A 17160-nucleotide genomic window follows, 5' to 3' on the forward strand; every position below is an offset into this window, starting at 1 on the left:
ATGATTTTGATACGTTTCTTATATGTTTTTGTATTTATAGGAATCTTCTTCAAATTTGCATCATTTCAAGGTACAGATATCAAAACAATTTTCGAAAATTCTATTTAAGACTAATTTCATGATAGTCAACATCTTCTGAATTATCGACTTCTCTTTATAGATATCGCAGTAGATACGTTTATAGTGAATTATCCAAAAGCTATGTTCGCTGGTCTAAAATATCCGATTACATTTACAATTACTGTCTTTAATAATGGCCCCCAAAACCTTGCACCAAAAGGTCAGTTTACTGTGCATGTAATTATGATGAGAATTGTGGAATATTTCGAGAAATTGTCAGAATTTTATGACGAATTTTGCCGTAATTATTTTCTGTTATTCTCTAGCGGACAATTTCAAAACCTGGTTGATGATGTCTGAATTTAACCTGGCTGTAGTTGGCGGACCTGCCACACCCCCGGCCGGTTCAATTCTCGTAAAATTCGACCAGGCCGACAGCATCAATCAAGGCTTACTTGACGGTCAACAATTTCCGATGAAAGGTTCATCGGAGATAGAGATTCCTTCCGATCGAATGAAATGTGAAGCGACGTATTTCGTATGTATTTATGTGAATAAACTTGCTAACGATTCAGATGTAGATAATAATTGGAGTTGTGATTTCATAGATCCATTACCATCGTGTAGTACAGGTTTGTAAACGATGCATTGTTCATTTATCATACTTCTCCTCTTTTTATCATATTTCTCCTCATACTTCTCCTCTTTTAATTGAGTCTGTTTATATTTCACTCGTGCTCACAGATGTTGATGTATTTGACATGAATACACCACCGAAACTATTGGACTGGCAAAGCGTAACTGCATCATTGGACCTTACAATTCAATCAGACACTGATATCAGCAAGGTTTGTATGCAAATTTACAAATTTTCGGTCAAAATGCACTTTTGTATATACGTCTTACATCATGAAAATATTGCCTATTTTTCAGGCAACTGGAAATAGTATGAATTTCAATGTTTCGGCTGCATTCACGTCTTCAGATTGCTCGTTAGCGTTATCACAGTGTCAGTTCTTGACGCCTGCCCCGCGAATAACCGCGACCGTTGATAACGTGGCCGCGAAACAGGGTTTACAGGAATATACCTCCACCGATCTTAAATGTTCGATATCGTATCCGGCACTAGGGGGCGTTGTAGATTTCTGTAAAAACGACCCGTTGTTCGTGTGCGTGACAGTAAGCGCGGGCACTGGTGCCCGATTCGTTGATTCTGATACAGAAAACAACGTCATTTGTCAGCAAATTCTCGACCGACAATGTTACTCGGGTAAATTCTTTTTAATCTGAAAGCATTTTCAACATACGAAAAATAATAAAGAAAAACAAATTCAATGTGATTTTTCATGTATAGCGCCGTACTCATTAAATCGAGGCGTTTTATACAAAATAGAAAACCATGAAAATCATTAATATGCTAAGTAGATAAAAAAAGATAAATATATGTTCTTCTGAAAAGGTCAAAATGTTCTTCTAAAAAGGTAATTGTTAGGAGTTAGGTAAAATTCTACACTAAAACATTTTCAAGATAACTGCAGAGGAATTTAGAGAGATGACAAAAGGCGACTATCGGGTAGAATCATCAGAAATCATACTTATTCCACTATCTATTTTCTAGATCCGATTATACCAGCAGCGCCAGTTATCACAACAAACCCGCTGTGTTTAATCCGAGATGTACACGTACCGGTTACATTCACGTTTGATATAAAAAACGACCGACCGTTGAATTCATTCAGTGATATTCAACCCGCTTCAGGAGCGAATTTTCAAGTAGAGATGCTGCTATCTAGCGTCGATTTGACGACGCTATCCGCAACGACGTCTGCGATTACGTCGAAAAACTACACGGTCACAACATCCCCGAAACCGCTAAACGATAGATTGGATGCGAGTCAAACATACGGTAAAAATAAGAAAGAATCATTAAAAAAATTCAGCCCGGATTCGACCTAGGAACCACTGGCGAGCTGAATCATAAACCAATGGTTTAAAGCATATAAGCCCACAGCCCATCTATTAGATGTTTATAGGATTGATTTTCTATTTCTGGAATGTTTTCATCTGGTTATACGTGTGATATTTCAGGGTCTATTACTGGTTATGTAAATGATGTAACGTTGTCCAACGCTTTTTGTTCAGTCGCCAACTTTCTCTGTCTTAATCTCAAACGGGGAAATGGTGCGACGTACATGGACCTTAAACCAAATAACAATATGCGATGCGTTGATATAACTGGCATCAAGAAATCCTGTTTTCCCGGTGAGTGATCATAATCGTGGGAATTTCATGTATCTGCTTGCGTCGACTCGAATCTTAGTTGAAGAAGACTTCGTTCATTTTTAGATTTGGCCTTAACGCTCAGCGGGTTATCGATATTACCGACAGGGGGCACTGGTAGCGCTGTTGTTAATAATGATTCCCCCGTCAACTTGAGGTTTAATATGAACGTTCAAAATGTGGCCGCAACTGGGAAAAATAATGACGTCATCAAACCGTGCGGAAACTATGACAATTATTATTTCAAGGCGGTCGTTACGACATCCGACTTAGACAAATCTCCAAATGGACAGATTCTCAAAGATCTTGGAAAGGTTTTATCATCGTCGAAAAATATTGCAATATTTTCCAGATTTTCGCTTATGTTTAGTTTATACACACACAGTGCACCACTTCGTTTCAGATATCAATACCGGTCGGTGATGCGGGTAAACTATCTCAAGCTCTACCGGCAGGTGAAACAGCTTCGTTCAGTAATATCGACGGTGTTTCTGGTTTCATGATGACAAGAGACGATTGTCGCCGGTTGAAATATATCTGTATCTATGTCGTAGTGGAACCAGTGGCAAAATATACGGATGCCAATACTACGAACAACGTCCGGTGTCTACCGTTAACTCGCAATTGTAGCCCGAGTAAGTGTTCGATAATAGATTCTCCTTCCAACTCAATCTCTAAAGTCTTCTTCATTATTTCGCCTTTAATTCTGATTTTCAGAATTCATCAATCTCGATAACAGAACTTGTGTCCACGAAAATGCAACAGGTTCAAATACAGTGTTTCAGATCGAAGCCGAAGATGCTGATAATGATAGAATTAAATTTTACCTGTTTGCTTCTCCCATGGATGACAGTTTTTACCTCGATCCCCCGAATGGTCAGTTTTTGTTATAGTTTTTAAATTTATTGATCCTATATAATCATTGCGATACAATTTTGATAGACATGACGATTGATTGAACACTTTACGTTCGACTTTTTTTTGCACAAACAGGAAAAGTGATCAAACACGTGTCTAATCATCAATTCAACCATGAGAAATTCTCTGAATATGAATTAACAGTATTAGCAACTGATAGCAGTGTTACCGGCGTAGTGGGAACATTAACCGTGTGCGTAATCGATGCGAACGAACCGCCCGAATTCATCAACCTGCCCGGCACGACTAACGTACCAGAAAACAATATACACGAAGCAATTATATATCAGGTAATAACTTATAGATTATTAATGCCATATCTTCTATCACTCTTTCAGTTGCATGCTCAAAGTCAGTTCTATAGCCAATTAACAACTTGGGTCGCGTTCTTTCGGTTCGATAACCAATCGAGCAACTTTCTCTCTGTCCGTGTTTTAACGATGATGTAGAATTCCACACAGTACAGGAATAGATATATTCCTGGACCCAGTTCCACAGTTGTGAGTTAGAGTTAACTCTGAGTTTAAATTAGTTCATTTTCGATGAGTTAACTCAGGGTCAAATTTTAACTCCGAACTGTGGAACTGGACTCTGAAGGTGACGAATAAGGATATAGTCGAAAAATTGAAATCGATAACCAACACGAGGAAACATTTTTGACTCATTTTTCTTTATAAGAATGGGATTTTATATTATTTACTTTCCGACCCAAGTTTCGACTGTGCAACTTCTGACCCGAGACACCGTTCTCAATCACTGCATCTCGTTTTCGGTTGTTTCAACAGTTGTTTATGATCGTTCTGTTCTTCTATGATCGCTCTCATACACTTTTTAACCTTACATATTTATTTCCAGGTATCCGCTACTGACGTCGATGGTGATATCGTTCGTTACAATATTACTAATATTGACCCGAAAAATGGAAAAGGCAAATTCAACATTGATTCCAGTGAGTTATCAGAGTTTCGTTTTATCGCAGTTTCATAGGAGTATCAAATTCACTTGTTCTGGTATTTTTCTCAGAATCTGGTAAGGTGTACGTCACATCGAATGCTGGGATCGATTACGAATATCTATGGAATTACAGCATCCACGACCCGTGGTTCAATGTATCTATAGTAGCGTGTGATTCTCGTGGTCTTTGTTCGACGAGTTACCTTAAGATTGATGTCGTTAACGTTAACGAATCGCCAGTATTTCAACCCGATCACTCGACGTATTTCGAGCTGAATGAAATGGCCACGACTTACGTAAGAAAATGAAATCAGATCACCGAATATTTCCGAATATGAAATATAGTAATTTCTCAATTCAGTATCTAATGTTGCCTGTAGCTCGTGTACTGCAAGATAATAGATATTACTAATCATTCAGACAATCGAAGTCAAAGTGGAACCGCATGAATATCATGAACTATGTTATTTTTCAGAAAGCCAATGTAGCGGGTCCTCAGATTTATCGAATTCCAATCGCGTTCGATGTGGATCGCGAAGACAATCACACAAACTCGCTTTATAACAAACTCTACGAGAACAAATATTTCTATCAGAATCCGAAAGATGATCGAGACATCAGACTTAAACTCGCTATTGATTATGAAAGTAATGAATTACCAAGGATATTCTATCTAGGTAACAACACGAAGTCTAAAGAAAAAATTTAATCATTTTCAATTTATTCTAATTAATGAAATCAGCCAATTTTCACATCAGATTTTCAGGTATTCGATTCAGGTTTCAATAATTACGGCGATAAAAAGGCAATAGTTCGATTGAATGATGTTTATCAGTTGAAGGTGTATGTGAAGAATATCTGTGACGAAAAACCATCTTTCGTTCCGAACAAATACAGCGCTACCGTACAAGAAAATGTACCGATCGGGACAACTGTTCTCATCGTGACAGCTGACGACCGCGATTTATGGATTTACGGAGAATTTTGGTTCCACGTCGACTCGGCAAATGTTGCGTCTGATTATTTCGAAACGAGAAGGTTAACGCGTGAAACTGCGGCATTAGTCGTTAAATCACCACTGGATGCGGAACGGTTTTCCATCATGAATTTCTACGTTAAAGCGATCGATTACTGCGCCATACAACAGACCGCTAACCTCAATATAACGTTGACTAATATTAACGATAATATCCCGAAATTCGAACGCGATTTTTACGATTTCGAAATATCAACCAACGCGCGTATTGGTACACACTTCGGTGACGTCAGAGCCACGGATGATGACGTAGGTAAATATCGCCGCCTGAGGATGCGATACCGCTTAATATTTATTTCATTAATGAATGATTAAGATGTTATCTGAAAATTTACAGAAGGAAATGGAATAAAGTATGATATGCTCTATCAAATGAATGGTTTTGAAATCGACTCGGCTGGGAAATTAACAACAACGGAAACGCCTTATTTACCATATCATAAATATGTCAGATATGTCACAGCCAAAGATAACGACTCGATCGCTCCAATGACGTCATTGTAAGTATAAAGATACAGTTGAAGTGATATGTTAATTGTCTGCATGTGCAAACTAATCTAAATAGATTCCGAACTTTTTTTTCTTTTAGAATCAGCACCTTGCGAATTGATACTTATGTAGAATGTGATGTACTGACAAGATGGCGAACGAATGTGACTCGTGATTTCTTTACCGAATATGAAATTAAGCAATTTATCAATTCAGTATCTAATCTTTGTAGTCCGTGTACTGCGAGGTTACACAATGTGACCGCCGAGACCAGGTAAGTAGATTAATACACAATTCCTGTGCAAGATGAGCAAGAGAAAAGATCGGAAGATATATCCAGAAAAAAAACCAGCAGAAATATACTCTTATATAATATCCGAAAAGTTGCAAAAATATATTCAAATCAAAATGAACATTGCGGTTTCATCCTTGATTTATTTTGGGATTTTCGACTTACCGAGACAAGTTGATTTGAATAACTGTTCCAATACGTATTCTTCCAAGTTCTTTTCTTGTGCGTTATTCAAATAATCTTTTATTCGTTACAGCAGCTCCGGCCTAGCCTCTGTGAACTTATACATGCTGCGCGACAATACAACGAGATTTCACGGAAATCTTGGACGACCGAAAGATTTCCTTTCGGCAGAAACAATCATTAAAAGAATAAAGAACGTCACTTCCATTAACAACGTAGCACTTCGAGACGTCACTGAAAGCTGCTTGCCAGTGGTTGTTCCCTTTAATTGGTGGCTTCAGACTGTATTAGGAAATGCGCTGATAGGAATATTTCTGTCAATTCTATTAACTCTTTGGTTGTCGACAATAATTGCTTTGGCGATCAAATTTTGTTCCGGAACACGTACGGGGTTAGTTAATTCTCAGCCGCTTTTGATATTAAGAATTGATTAAATGTTTGAATGAATTTAGAGGTAAGATTTTAGAATGTATAATTTTTGCATTATCTTTAATTTAACAGGAATCGAATTGAGACTCCATTTCTGAGAGATACAGACATACACAGTAAACCTGCCGAACGTGATTCACATAAGGCCACTACAACCAGAGTCACGGGTAAGGCAACGCTTAGGATTTTATCATTTAACTTAACTTAACAAATCTTATAAATCCAATGAAATTTCTATTTGCAGAAGATCTGAATATCCTAGATTTTCGTTATGGGAGACATACATATCTGGATTGAAGAAAGGTCACCATCGAAGTAGTTAGTTTCAAAATAACACAACGTTAACAGAATATATTCTCTTTCTATCCGATCATGTAAAAATAAACTTAAGTGTAGGAATAGTATTACCGTCGTTTCTTTCGATTCATACAAATCTATCTTCACCCAGTCCTGGATCTACATTGTCTCTACAACGCTCTGCGATCTTGAGTACCTGTGGTACACTGACACAATGTTTCTTGATAAACTGTGTTCACGATGAGCTGTTGAAGTTGCCTGGATACAGATTTGAAAAAGAATGTCGAGAATAAATCGACAATATATTCCAGGATATGGACCGATACACCGAGCAGTGTACAGTGGTCCGGCGCATCCGCCGTGGGTACAACCAGATAACGATGTTATCATACTAGAACGGGAGAATGGCGAAACGCACGAAGATTTCGTGCGGTTAAAGAATAAAATCAACACGTTACTTACTGAGAATATCGAACTCAGAGAAGATGTTATACGCGGTATTGAAAAGTCAAACGCATTACAAGCAGAGATTATCGAGTTAAGGGAAGAGAAAATAACGATTCTTGCAGATTTACAGAATCAGGTTCAATCATTGATGCAACAGCAGGCAGATCTGCCTGCTAATTCAAATGCCAACGACGAGGTAGGCTATGGACTAATAGATATTTTCAAAAAATCTGCTGTAGGAGGCCTTCTTATACCAAATCTGATCATTCTGAATATATTTAAAGGTTTCTTCCGTATCACCAGAATCGGAAAGCACCGCTGGTACAAATAATACGTGTAAACATATTTGCGAAAGCATTCTTAGTTCGCTCATCATGAGGGGAGAATCGTGCAATGAAACTGAGAATCTTGAGTCAGATGTTTGTGAAGATCGTGTTGATTTAACAACTGAAATGGATAGTAATACAGTCCGGGATAATGTGAATGCGACGGAACTAGCGGAAGACGATGCGGTAGAGGATGTTACAGATGAGGCCGGTGAGGCGTTGTTGACATGGGAACAATTTGTACAGGAAATGACTGATCAATACCCGGCGACTATGTTCGGAAATCCGCCTGAATTTATAATGATGGTATGTAGTCCCTGTGAACAATTGAAAGTTGAATTTTTAAACGCCAAACTTTACTTTCTAAACCTTACTAAACGCTAGTGAAATTTGAAAAATTACAGAATTATGACGAAAATGGCGGGGAAGGGGGAGAGATTTGGGAGGACAGCGACGGTTCACAGTCGACTGACGCGAATCTGAATATAGAAACGACAGAAACCCGTGAAATTGCATCTACAGCTAGTTCGATAGAAGACTGTAATGTCGTCGGCCGACGAGAATCCCGAATCGAAAGAGGTCGTAGATTGTTTTTCGCTGCTTTTCGCTGGATTGTGTGGATATTACTGACAAACAGAGACAGTCAGATGTTCATATCTTCATTGTTGGCTGATATAAATCAATAAACAACTTCAACGATAATCTTCTGTTTGTTCTATCTATTCTGTTTTTAGTTCGATTCAAAACCCATTATACAATTTCAAAGGTTAAAAGCGAAATTTATTCCGCAAGAATAAAGAAGTTTCCAGTTTCTAGGCGCCATTTTGTGGCGGTCCCTCGAGGTCCCCATTGTTGCGATAATTTGCGCTCATTTTTAAAACATACGTTTAGATTGAATATCATATAGTTCTGCAGTCCCTTGCTCGACGAAATCAGTTTATACACCATTTTAAAGGAAATGAAATGCAGATATTTGCTGGCGATTCTTGGAATTTTTGAACGCAACAATGATGAACAGTGACGATGTGAAACCAAGGACCGCATATCTTAACCGCGCGTAAAAGAAATCGCAATATTTATTAATTTTAAAATATCTAAGTATCTCTTAAAGCTGTATTTCCAATTTTCACAGAGGTTAAAGAGGGTTATTTGCAGTTTAAGCCTGCGTTTAATTTTAAGTAAGATATACTCTAGAGACCATCGTCAGGTGTGTGATATCGGTATTTACAGATCTATTCTCCACGAGTGTGGCTATTCTAATAAACTCATCGTGTCATGACTGCTGAATACTGCACTGTGTATATATGGATTATTAGATTCTATCAGTAAACTTCATTAAATAATTTAATTAAGACGAATGATTATTCAGTAAATATCCAATAATTCATTATTCATTGTTAACTTGCTTACTTACCTTACTTCACGCGGCCGGAGTTTCTATGAATAATTATAATAACTGCAAACTTTACCATACCTGAATTCTTACGTGTTCACACATTTCACGGGGAACTAAACTGAACAAGCTTATTATATACATTGTTGTTATCGAATTTGAGGTTATCGTTATGTACTTACTTTCTCCTCCAAGACCAGAGAATATGATATCCGCCAAATCTGAAAATACGATAATTACTAACAAAGACCACTTGGATAGATTTACTCAGATTCTCATTGTCATCGATGACTTACATATTTCGTCTCTCGCATAAAGTTTATATCTTGCGGTTTTGCTTATGCTACATTTGCTTAAGTCTTTGATATATCTGCAGTCTCTGGTAGTGCTTCCCTTTTTGACTAAGAACATCATACACACGTTTGGTCTCGTGTTGTAAAATTGTTGATTCTGATTGTTACAAGCGTCTGCGCAATTGCGTGGTACCAACCAGCTTTGAGTGCTCATTCCACCAGAATTACATTCAATATCATCCCTCGTGTACGGGAAAGCTTCGAGAGCCTCTGTATTCAATCGGAAAAAAATATCTATCTGTTGATATTTGTATCATAGATAAAACCTCTTTTTCTGATCTTCTCTTTATTTCTTGGAGATTTCATTCTATGATCGAATGTGTATCCAGATTTTGACAATATTATTGTCAGAAGACTCTTTCTTACCTTCGGTATCTATATTTTCATATTGTACAGGATCGCTTCTCGGCGAATTGGCTATGGATTCGAATCCACCTATATCTGTCACATCAATAAATACATTATAAGTTTCAAAGTCCTTTTACGTTACGATTATATAGAATAAATTAACTGATTGAAAAAAATGAAATGAAACTTACTCAGTTTGAACTTCGAGTAAATAACGCTGACACTTGAACTCCTTCGCGTGCAAGAAAGTTCGTCAATCAACTTATAACAGCCTCCTCCAGCTAACGGTTTGTAGAAGAATTTGTTACAGTTTTGGCCGTGTGGCCATTGTGACTGTTGACACTTAGCGGCACATTCATCAACAAGTGAATTTGGCGGGTTTGAATCATCCGGTTTTGGGTAGGTGTCCGTGCAAGTAACTCCACTTATCACAAACGGAAAATCATCGTGCAATTCCGAATGATCTGCAAAAACATTCGAAAAAGACTCATGATATTATTATTTCAAGATATTTCCCTCGATATTGAATCTTTCTAGGAGAAACGACTACGAAAATGAGCAACATTTCACTCTGAATCCGATTAACAAATTAGATACGATCCTCTTTAGAAACGACTTGGAAAAGAGCGAAGTCTATGTTTACCTACCTATTTGTCCAATTGTTCCTTTTTGCATCATCGTATATAATGAGAAAAATATAAACAGAGTCCCTACCATTTCAACAACCGACTATGACCTTACGTCATCAAATACTAGATTGTAATAATAGTCCAAACGTTTTGATTACGTCCTATTTGATAAACCATACATGACCCGCTCAATTGTGCATAAGAATTGAGTCTGAGCGTATCTTAAACGCGTTTACATTTAATACGACTAACGTATTTGACTTAGAATTCTGTTGACTCGAATTCCAAATTCAATACTTCATTATCTGATATTGATTCAATGCGTAGTCACCAGGATAAGATATAATTAATGCTATAGAACCTTCAAGCATATTGAGTATCGCTAGAATTATTCCAGTTCACATCAGTCATTACATTCTGGCATTTACATATACTTTAAATGAAGATAGGCTTTAGACTAAGTTTACTTTTTTGGTATATTTTGTCGGAATGTCCATAGATTTGCAACCAAACCAATGTACATAGCTATATTTATCAGACTGTTTCAACACTAGATAATCGCAAGGAACTGTTTAATACACACAAAATAATATGAAACATTGCACTCATTTTTTTCATCATTGTTACTACAAAAAATTTTAAGGAAAAAGCAAGTCGTATATAATTTTCAAAGTTCATCGTGGATAGAGATATGAAGCATTCCGTTCAAGACTTTTTTTTTACATTTATCGAATAATAGCCAACATTAACCGTAACAGTCCTCACGCTTATTATAGCATGATTATGGGTATTAAAGATGATCATAGCATTGAACGTGAAATTACCACAATTTTCTGATAAAAATCTTTATTTACCCCGATTAAGGCAGCACGAAATGTCGCAGAAAATGCCCATTACGTTCTGTCTCATTGAATACATTATTTCTTTTTTTTCTTTACGCTTCGCTAAGCTTGATCTGCGCTGATTTCCTGTGGGATTAAAACTAATATATCAATTAAATTGCAATATCCATACGTCTGTAGACCTGCAGTATATAAATCAAGATTTATATTGTTTGCGAATCGGTCACGAAATTGCTATAAAATCTACATTCAGACGTGCATTCGATGATAGGTTACGCAGTGACACGGTCGTATTTCCAGCTAACCATTTTTACAGTATTTTTTATTGTTTATTGTAACAATGGCCGCTTTCTCGAGGGACTGTTGCGCATGTCATTCCTCCGTGACGTCACCAACACGACCGGGCAAACGAATGATTTTACCTGCGCTTTCGAAGACAATCTCATGGCGCCGGGTAAACCCACCAGATTTTTTGGACATATTTCACGCCGAATTTCACGAAGCCGAATTGTATAAATATCGAAAACATAATCGACGTAAAAATAATTATTTCATGGTTTCGAAAGATGAAAACGCGGATCGGGAAAATCTCGTTCCACGATGTCCCGGACGATTGAACTGGAATTTAGAATATGGGATTAAAGAATTAGACATTGACGGAAGCGAATACGAAACTGACCTCGAGACCGAAGTCGAAGGTAAGAAAGTACATTTCAACTTGATCTTTAACACTATTTGACTTAATAAACTATTGTTTGATTTACTTTAAAAGAGTCTATTCTAAAGAAAACTAATGAAACGCCTCTAGAAGAGTATCGCTATAAGAAAGCATGTCAGAAATACGATGTTATACCGGCATCTTACTACATAAAACACCGCGAAAATAAGGAATTCAGTATGCGACATCGCAGTTTAGGAGCTGAGGGAACGAGGGCTCTTGCGAAAGGTCTTAAGGTTAGTAGAGATAATGCGCATGTAGAATTTTGTATAGAGAACTAAGGCGCTTTATATGTATTACGTTTGTTGATTTAAGTTGAACACAATGATGGAGAAAATAAGTTTACGAGATAACTGGATGCAAGGAGAAGGTTTAACGGGACTAGTCGACTCGCTTAAAGACAACGTCTACATAACCGAATTGGTATGTCTACATTTATTGACGCATTGTCCAAATCTAGTAGAAAGTAATTAAAGTTTCCCACGGTCGTTCGGCATGGTCTTTATGTTTGTTGGACTCAATTTCAACGACTCGTAAGATAAATCTCTTATCAAACATTGAAATATTCATACATTTTATTGATGTCGACCTCGATGAGTTTCACATCATTGAACCTGATATCGTGTCAAACGTTAAGAATTAATAGTGTGTTACAGACTTGGTTCCAGTGTTTGGCTGCCTCCACGCACCGTCAGACTAAATGTTAATAACAACTTCTTCCGATATTTTCTACGCGCGTTAAACCATTGTTTAGCTTCGATAAAGAAACTCAGTGAATTTATAGTTTGACTGGATTAATTACATACAGAGTGTGAGAATTTATTACCTTAATTATCACACGATATTACACCGACTGTTGAGAATGACCTACGTTGTTATCGTATAAATTCGATAGTGCAAAAAGGTACAATATTTGCTGAATAAAAAAGTATGATTTTCAGGACCTTTCGGAGAATAACATTGCGAGTATGGGCGCTTACTCTTTATGTAAAATGATGGCCGAGAATAAGTCAGTGATCAGCCTCAATCTATCAGGTATTAGATAATACTAAAACCTTTTAAGATGTAACCGTTATTTCCTGTTCTTAATCGGTACACACGACACGATACAATCTGTTTGCAGGCAACTGTTTTCGTGATGTGGACTCGCTATTTTTTAGAAATATGCTGATGGTAGGAAACTCTTGTACCTTGTGATTTTACATGTTCATTGAGTCTATACATCATTCGTTAAATTGCACTTAAACTGCTACGAATTTTGATTTCGATGTGAACTGAACTCAGTCTTTGACTCGATAAATTGCTATAAAACGCACTACCCACTTAACGATTAGGTGTGATATCGTCTGGAGATTCTTGCATTTTAATATCCGTATTCTTGGCAATGAGGAGTTAGCATTGATGTTCATTCATTCATATCGAAATGGAAATTGTTTTTGGCGGGATTATTCTAGCAAGAGTTTAAATAATCAATTTAGGAAAATTCAACGCTGCATCATTTAAACTTGTCACACAACGGATTCGAAGATTTTGCAGGCAAATATTTTGGAGAGGCTTTATCAGGAAATAAATGTCTAGTAACGTTAGATTTGAGCTGGAATAGAATACGAAGACATAGCGCCGTTTTATTAGTCACAGGACTTAAGGTTCGTTTTATTATAGTTTTTGTCAGCTCTTCGAGAAATAGCCTTCGAACATTTATGAAAGCGTATATTTACAGACTAACAAAAGTTTGCAGCGTCTGAACGTGAAAATGAACGGTTTTGGTTGTGATGGAACGGACGCATTATCTCAAGTTCTGATGAATAATTCGACGCTTAAGAATTTAGATCTCAGCTGTAATCGTATATCATTCGTGGCTACGAGGAACTTAAGTAGAGCTCTGACGACTCAACGGTGTCAGATTCAGATCCTAAAGGTCTGTAACTCGGGAAACTTATGGACAGATATTTTCGTTTTATTTCAATCTAACTATGTATATTTCATACTATTGAGCTTTGATATTGTAGTTGTGTAGGAATCCTATTTTACCAGATGGCGCTATGTTCTTATTAAATGCCGTAGATGAAAATAGCAGTTCGCGAATTCAGATTCTAGACTTATCGGCAAGTATTCTCCCGCGCGACTGTTAGATTTCTTCATTTGAAATGTATATACCTAAGCGTGGCGATAACGTATCGTTTTCATTTTCGATCATTTATCAGCATTGCTACGTTAACAAAGATTTCGTAGAGAAGAAAGAAAAATTGATGAAATCGCGCCAGATTTCGATACTCCACGGATATGTTATTCGAGGTAAAATACCTGGATTACAGTCCCGGGTAACTGAGTTAGACTATCTAGACATGTATCGCAGACATCCTATGACTAAAATGAAGGAGTTTTCTGAGAAAGCCGGACTGCGCATGGTCGATATATTCCGACAATTCGATCGCGACCAAAACCTGAAATTGACTCGAAAAGAAATAGTCAGTGGAATTAAAGTAAGTTGATCTCGTATTTGTCCACAGCGATACGACGTGCTAAAATGGATAACTCGTGATTTTATTCGTGGTTATCTTCGTGTAACACTTTATTTGAATCATAATTTCCATAATTCGTATCAGTATTTTTTCAGGTAAGAATATTTCAATTTTCACAATTAACAGCTTCACGATAAAGAATCAGATATGCACCTAACAGTCTCTTTGACGTTTGATATCGCTACAAGAACTATAGCAATACACTTCTAATACCTTTACTTGCTTTAACGTTGTACAGGCACTTTTTATACCGAGTACCGTTTACACATTAGTCAAGTAACAAATCCAGATATTTCTTTAAGCGGTTTGGTAAAGGTAGTTTGTAAATACCCCTCGGTAACTGGTGTTTGTCGTTTAGTTCATCACGAATCAAACAACGACAAAGATGGCTTAAACTACACGGATGATGATAGCGATCTTGCGGAATAAGTGTTCTCCATTTCGGGTGTGACGGTTTATACAAATCCTCTTTCAGTCTGTTGTCAATTGCCTGAACGCAAATTCGACGCACGGCACGAACGAGATATTTCAAACACGTTTCGATGTCATCCAACTCTGTGGCTGTTCTTTTCACGAAATACATCGTCGTCAATAGAACTTCAACGGCGTCGTTATACTCATCGAGATAAACCGCCGAATTCACTACAGCTCCGTATCTCAATAACAACAGTACTATTTCAGGTTGACGATATCTACACGACAGCGCTAATGGCGTCTCGTTGCCTACCATCAGAGTATCAATGAATCGTGTACGGGTTCCATTTGAGGTGAAATTTAAGTCGCTTCCGAAGTGTAGAAAGTATTCGACTTTCTGTAGGAAACTGTGACGTTTTGAGTTGTGAAGAAATGAGTTTACGTGGATTTCATCGAATAAAACGTGAAAGCTTTCGGTGAAACGCCAGTATTCCAGCATCAATCCTTGTACATTACTTGTACAACGATGGTTGTACTTCCAGCATAGATAAAACAGCGCACATTTTAGGAATTTGTAGCAATATTTATGACTGGAATTTCTACCTGACGAATATTGCAATAAGTCACTACATAAACGCCCGATTGATGTTTGGCATTTGATTTGAGTTACCATGAATGATTGGATCACCATATCTTCTTGGAATGGATTCATACTTCTTGTCGGAAGACTCTCCATGTACCTCTGTAGGCAATCGAAATAATTAAAACGATGTTTTAGCCGCATGTTTGTGTGTGTTTTGCAATGTATAACCATTTTCAGATTCAAAATTTAGTTACTATGGATATGAAACTATTTTCTAGGAACTGATGAACCTCGGGAAATCAATATCGTAGCAACGGTGTCCATGGAAAGATAATGGCGAACGTGGAGTGATAACAGGCTGTTTTCCCGTGCGAAATCAAGGGTAATGGCCCTAGGAACAATTGCAAACTGGCTCTGTAAGTCTAATCTAAACGAAAATGATGGAATCTCTGAATCGCTCTACCCATACCTCGTGGAAACATTGTCAGAGGCAGTGATAGACGGTATTTTCAATCTCAATGAAACCATCCCCTGGACACCACTCCCCGCTTCTTGGGTGTTCGCCGCCGCAAGTGCTAACTTCGTATTTCCGACATTCTGGAATGATATCGCTGATCTGAGAGTCGGTACAATCGTGAAATGGCTGCTGAAATTTGCCGGATTGTTTGCCTTATTCAACTATGTTTGGATTCCTTTGAATAAGCTCGTTAGATGCTACATACAAACCTCGCAACCGGATCTGTTACGATGTCTGCCGTTGATCGTTCTAGTCTTCGCTTTCTTCGTACTATTCATGTCTACCGTATACAATGGTATGATCAAGATACGTTCTTCATTTCGCCCAAAAACCGGCAGTCGAAATATCTCGAGAATCGTGACAAGCAAGACGACACCTGATCAGACCACTACCACACACACAGTGACTCGTGCAGATGAGCGCGAACCGACCGATCTATTAGACAGAAGACTTACTAGATCGGGCAGAACTTATGGACGATTTTCTAAATAAATCTTACTTCTGTAACGGAACGAACGGAAAATAAAATATTCATGTTATACATTTTGATACCAGGAAAATAATGACGTCTTCCTCTTGTTTCCCCTCCAAACATAATGTATTAGGAAGTTTGAAAGAAAAGCGACACAAAATACCTGATTTCAACTCGAAAATTAACGCATTTCGACTTATCATTTAACATGTAATTTTCAAATATGTATATGATCTATTGAAACACAGAACAGATATCTAAATATTGTTCAAATTTGGTAACAATGCTTCTTTAAAGTGACTGTGTGTGATATGGCGCATTCAAAATGTGCATATATTGAATCTTACAGGTAAAAAAGATACCCATGAGTGAAGCCGATGTAGATGCATTACTTGATATTCTCGATATCAACAACGATGGCGTCGTCGACTTCGCGTAGGTTCTTGAATTATTCTTGATTTCTATTTGGCAACGGGTTCAGTCTATCTAGTCTAATCTATTCGTTTATTTCTTATTCACAGAGAACTGGTAAAAGGCGACAAAGACCACAGAGAACTAAAGCGTAAAGCGCAGGCAATTCAGCGTAAAATGGAAACAAAAAGACGCAGAGAAGCGAACAGAAAGAAACAGCATGATGAAGCAGCTCTAGCAGATACAA

The 17160-nt window shown here is 37.5% G+C and overlaps 1 protein-coding gene across 1 annotated transcript; it reads left to right on the forward strand.

Annotated features, from left to right (window-relative positions):
- Positions 1 to 5119: 5119 nt before the first annotated feature.
- On the forward strand, positions 5120 to 7032 carry LOC141915351 (uncharacterized). The gene is made up of 6 exons (XM_074806845.1): positions 5120 to 5501; positions 5586 to 5748; positions 5838 to 6011; positions 6286 to 6603; positions 6714 to 6808; positions 6886 to 7032. Exons 1-6 carry the CDS (start codon positions 5315 to 5317, stop codon positions 6936 to 6938), a joined length of 990 nt encoding a protein of 329 aa, XP_074662946.1. The 5' UTR covers positions 5120 to 5314; the 3' UTR covers positions 6939 to 7032.
- The last annotated feature ends 10128 nt before the right edge of the window (positions 7033 to 17160 follow it).

The sequence above is a fragment of the Tubulanus polymorphus genome, chromosome 1 (genome assembly GCF_964204645.1).
Source record: "Tubulanus polymorphus chromosome 1, tnTubPoly1.2, whole genome shotgun sequence".
NCBI lineage: Eukaryota > Metazoa > Nemertea > Palaeonemertea > Tubulaniformes > Tubulanidae > Tubulanus > Tubulanus polymorphus.

Coding starts and splice junctions, on each gene's coding strand:
- LOC141915351 (XM_074806845.1), top strand. CDS start 5,315: ATGAATTTCTACGTTAAAGCGATCGATTACTGCGCCATACAACAGACC. Junction 5,502..5,585: donor AGCCACGGATGATGACGTAG/GTAAATATCGCC, acceptor GAAAATTTACAG/AAGGAAATGGAATAAAGTAT. Junction 6,012..6,285: donor AATGTGACCGCCGAGACCAG/GTAAGTAGATTA, acceptor TATTCGTTACAG/CAGCTCCGGCCTAGCCTCTG.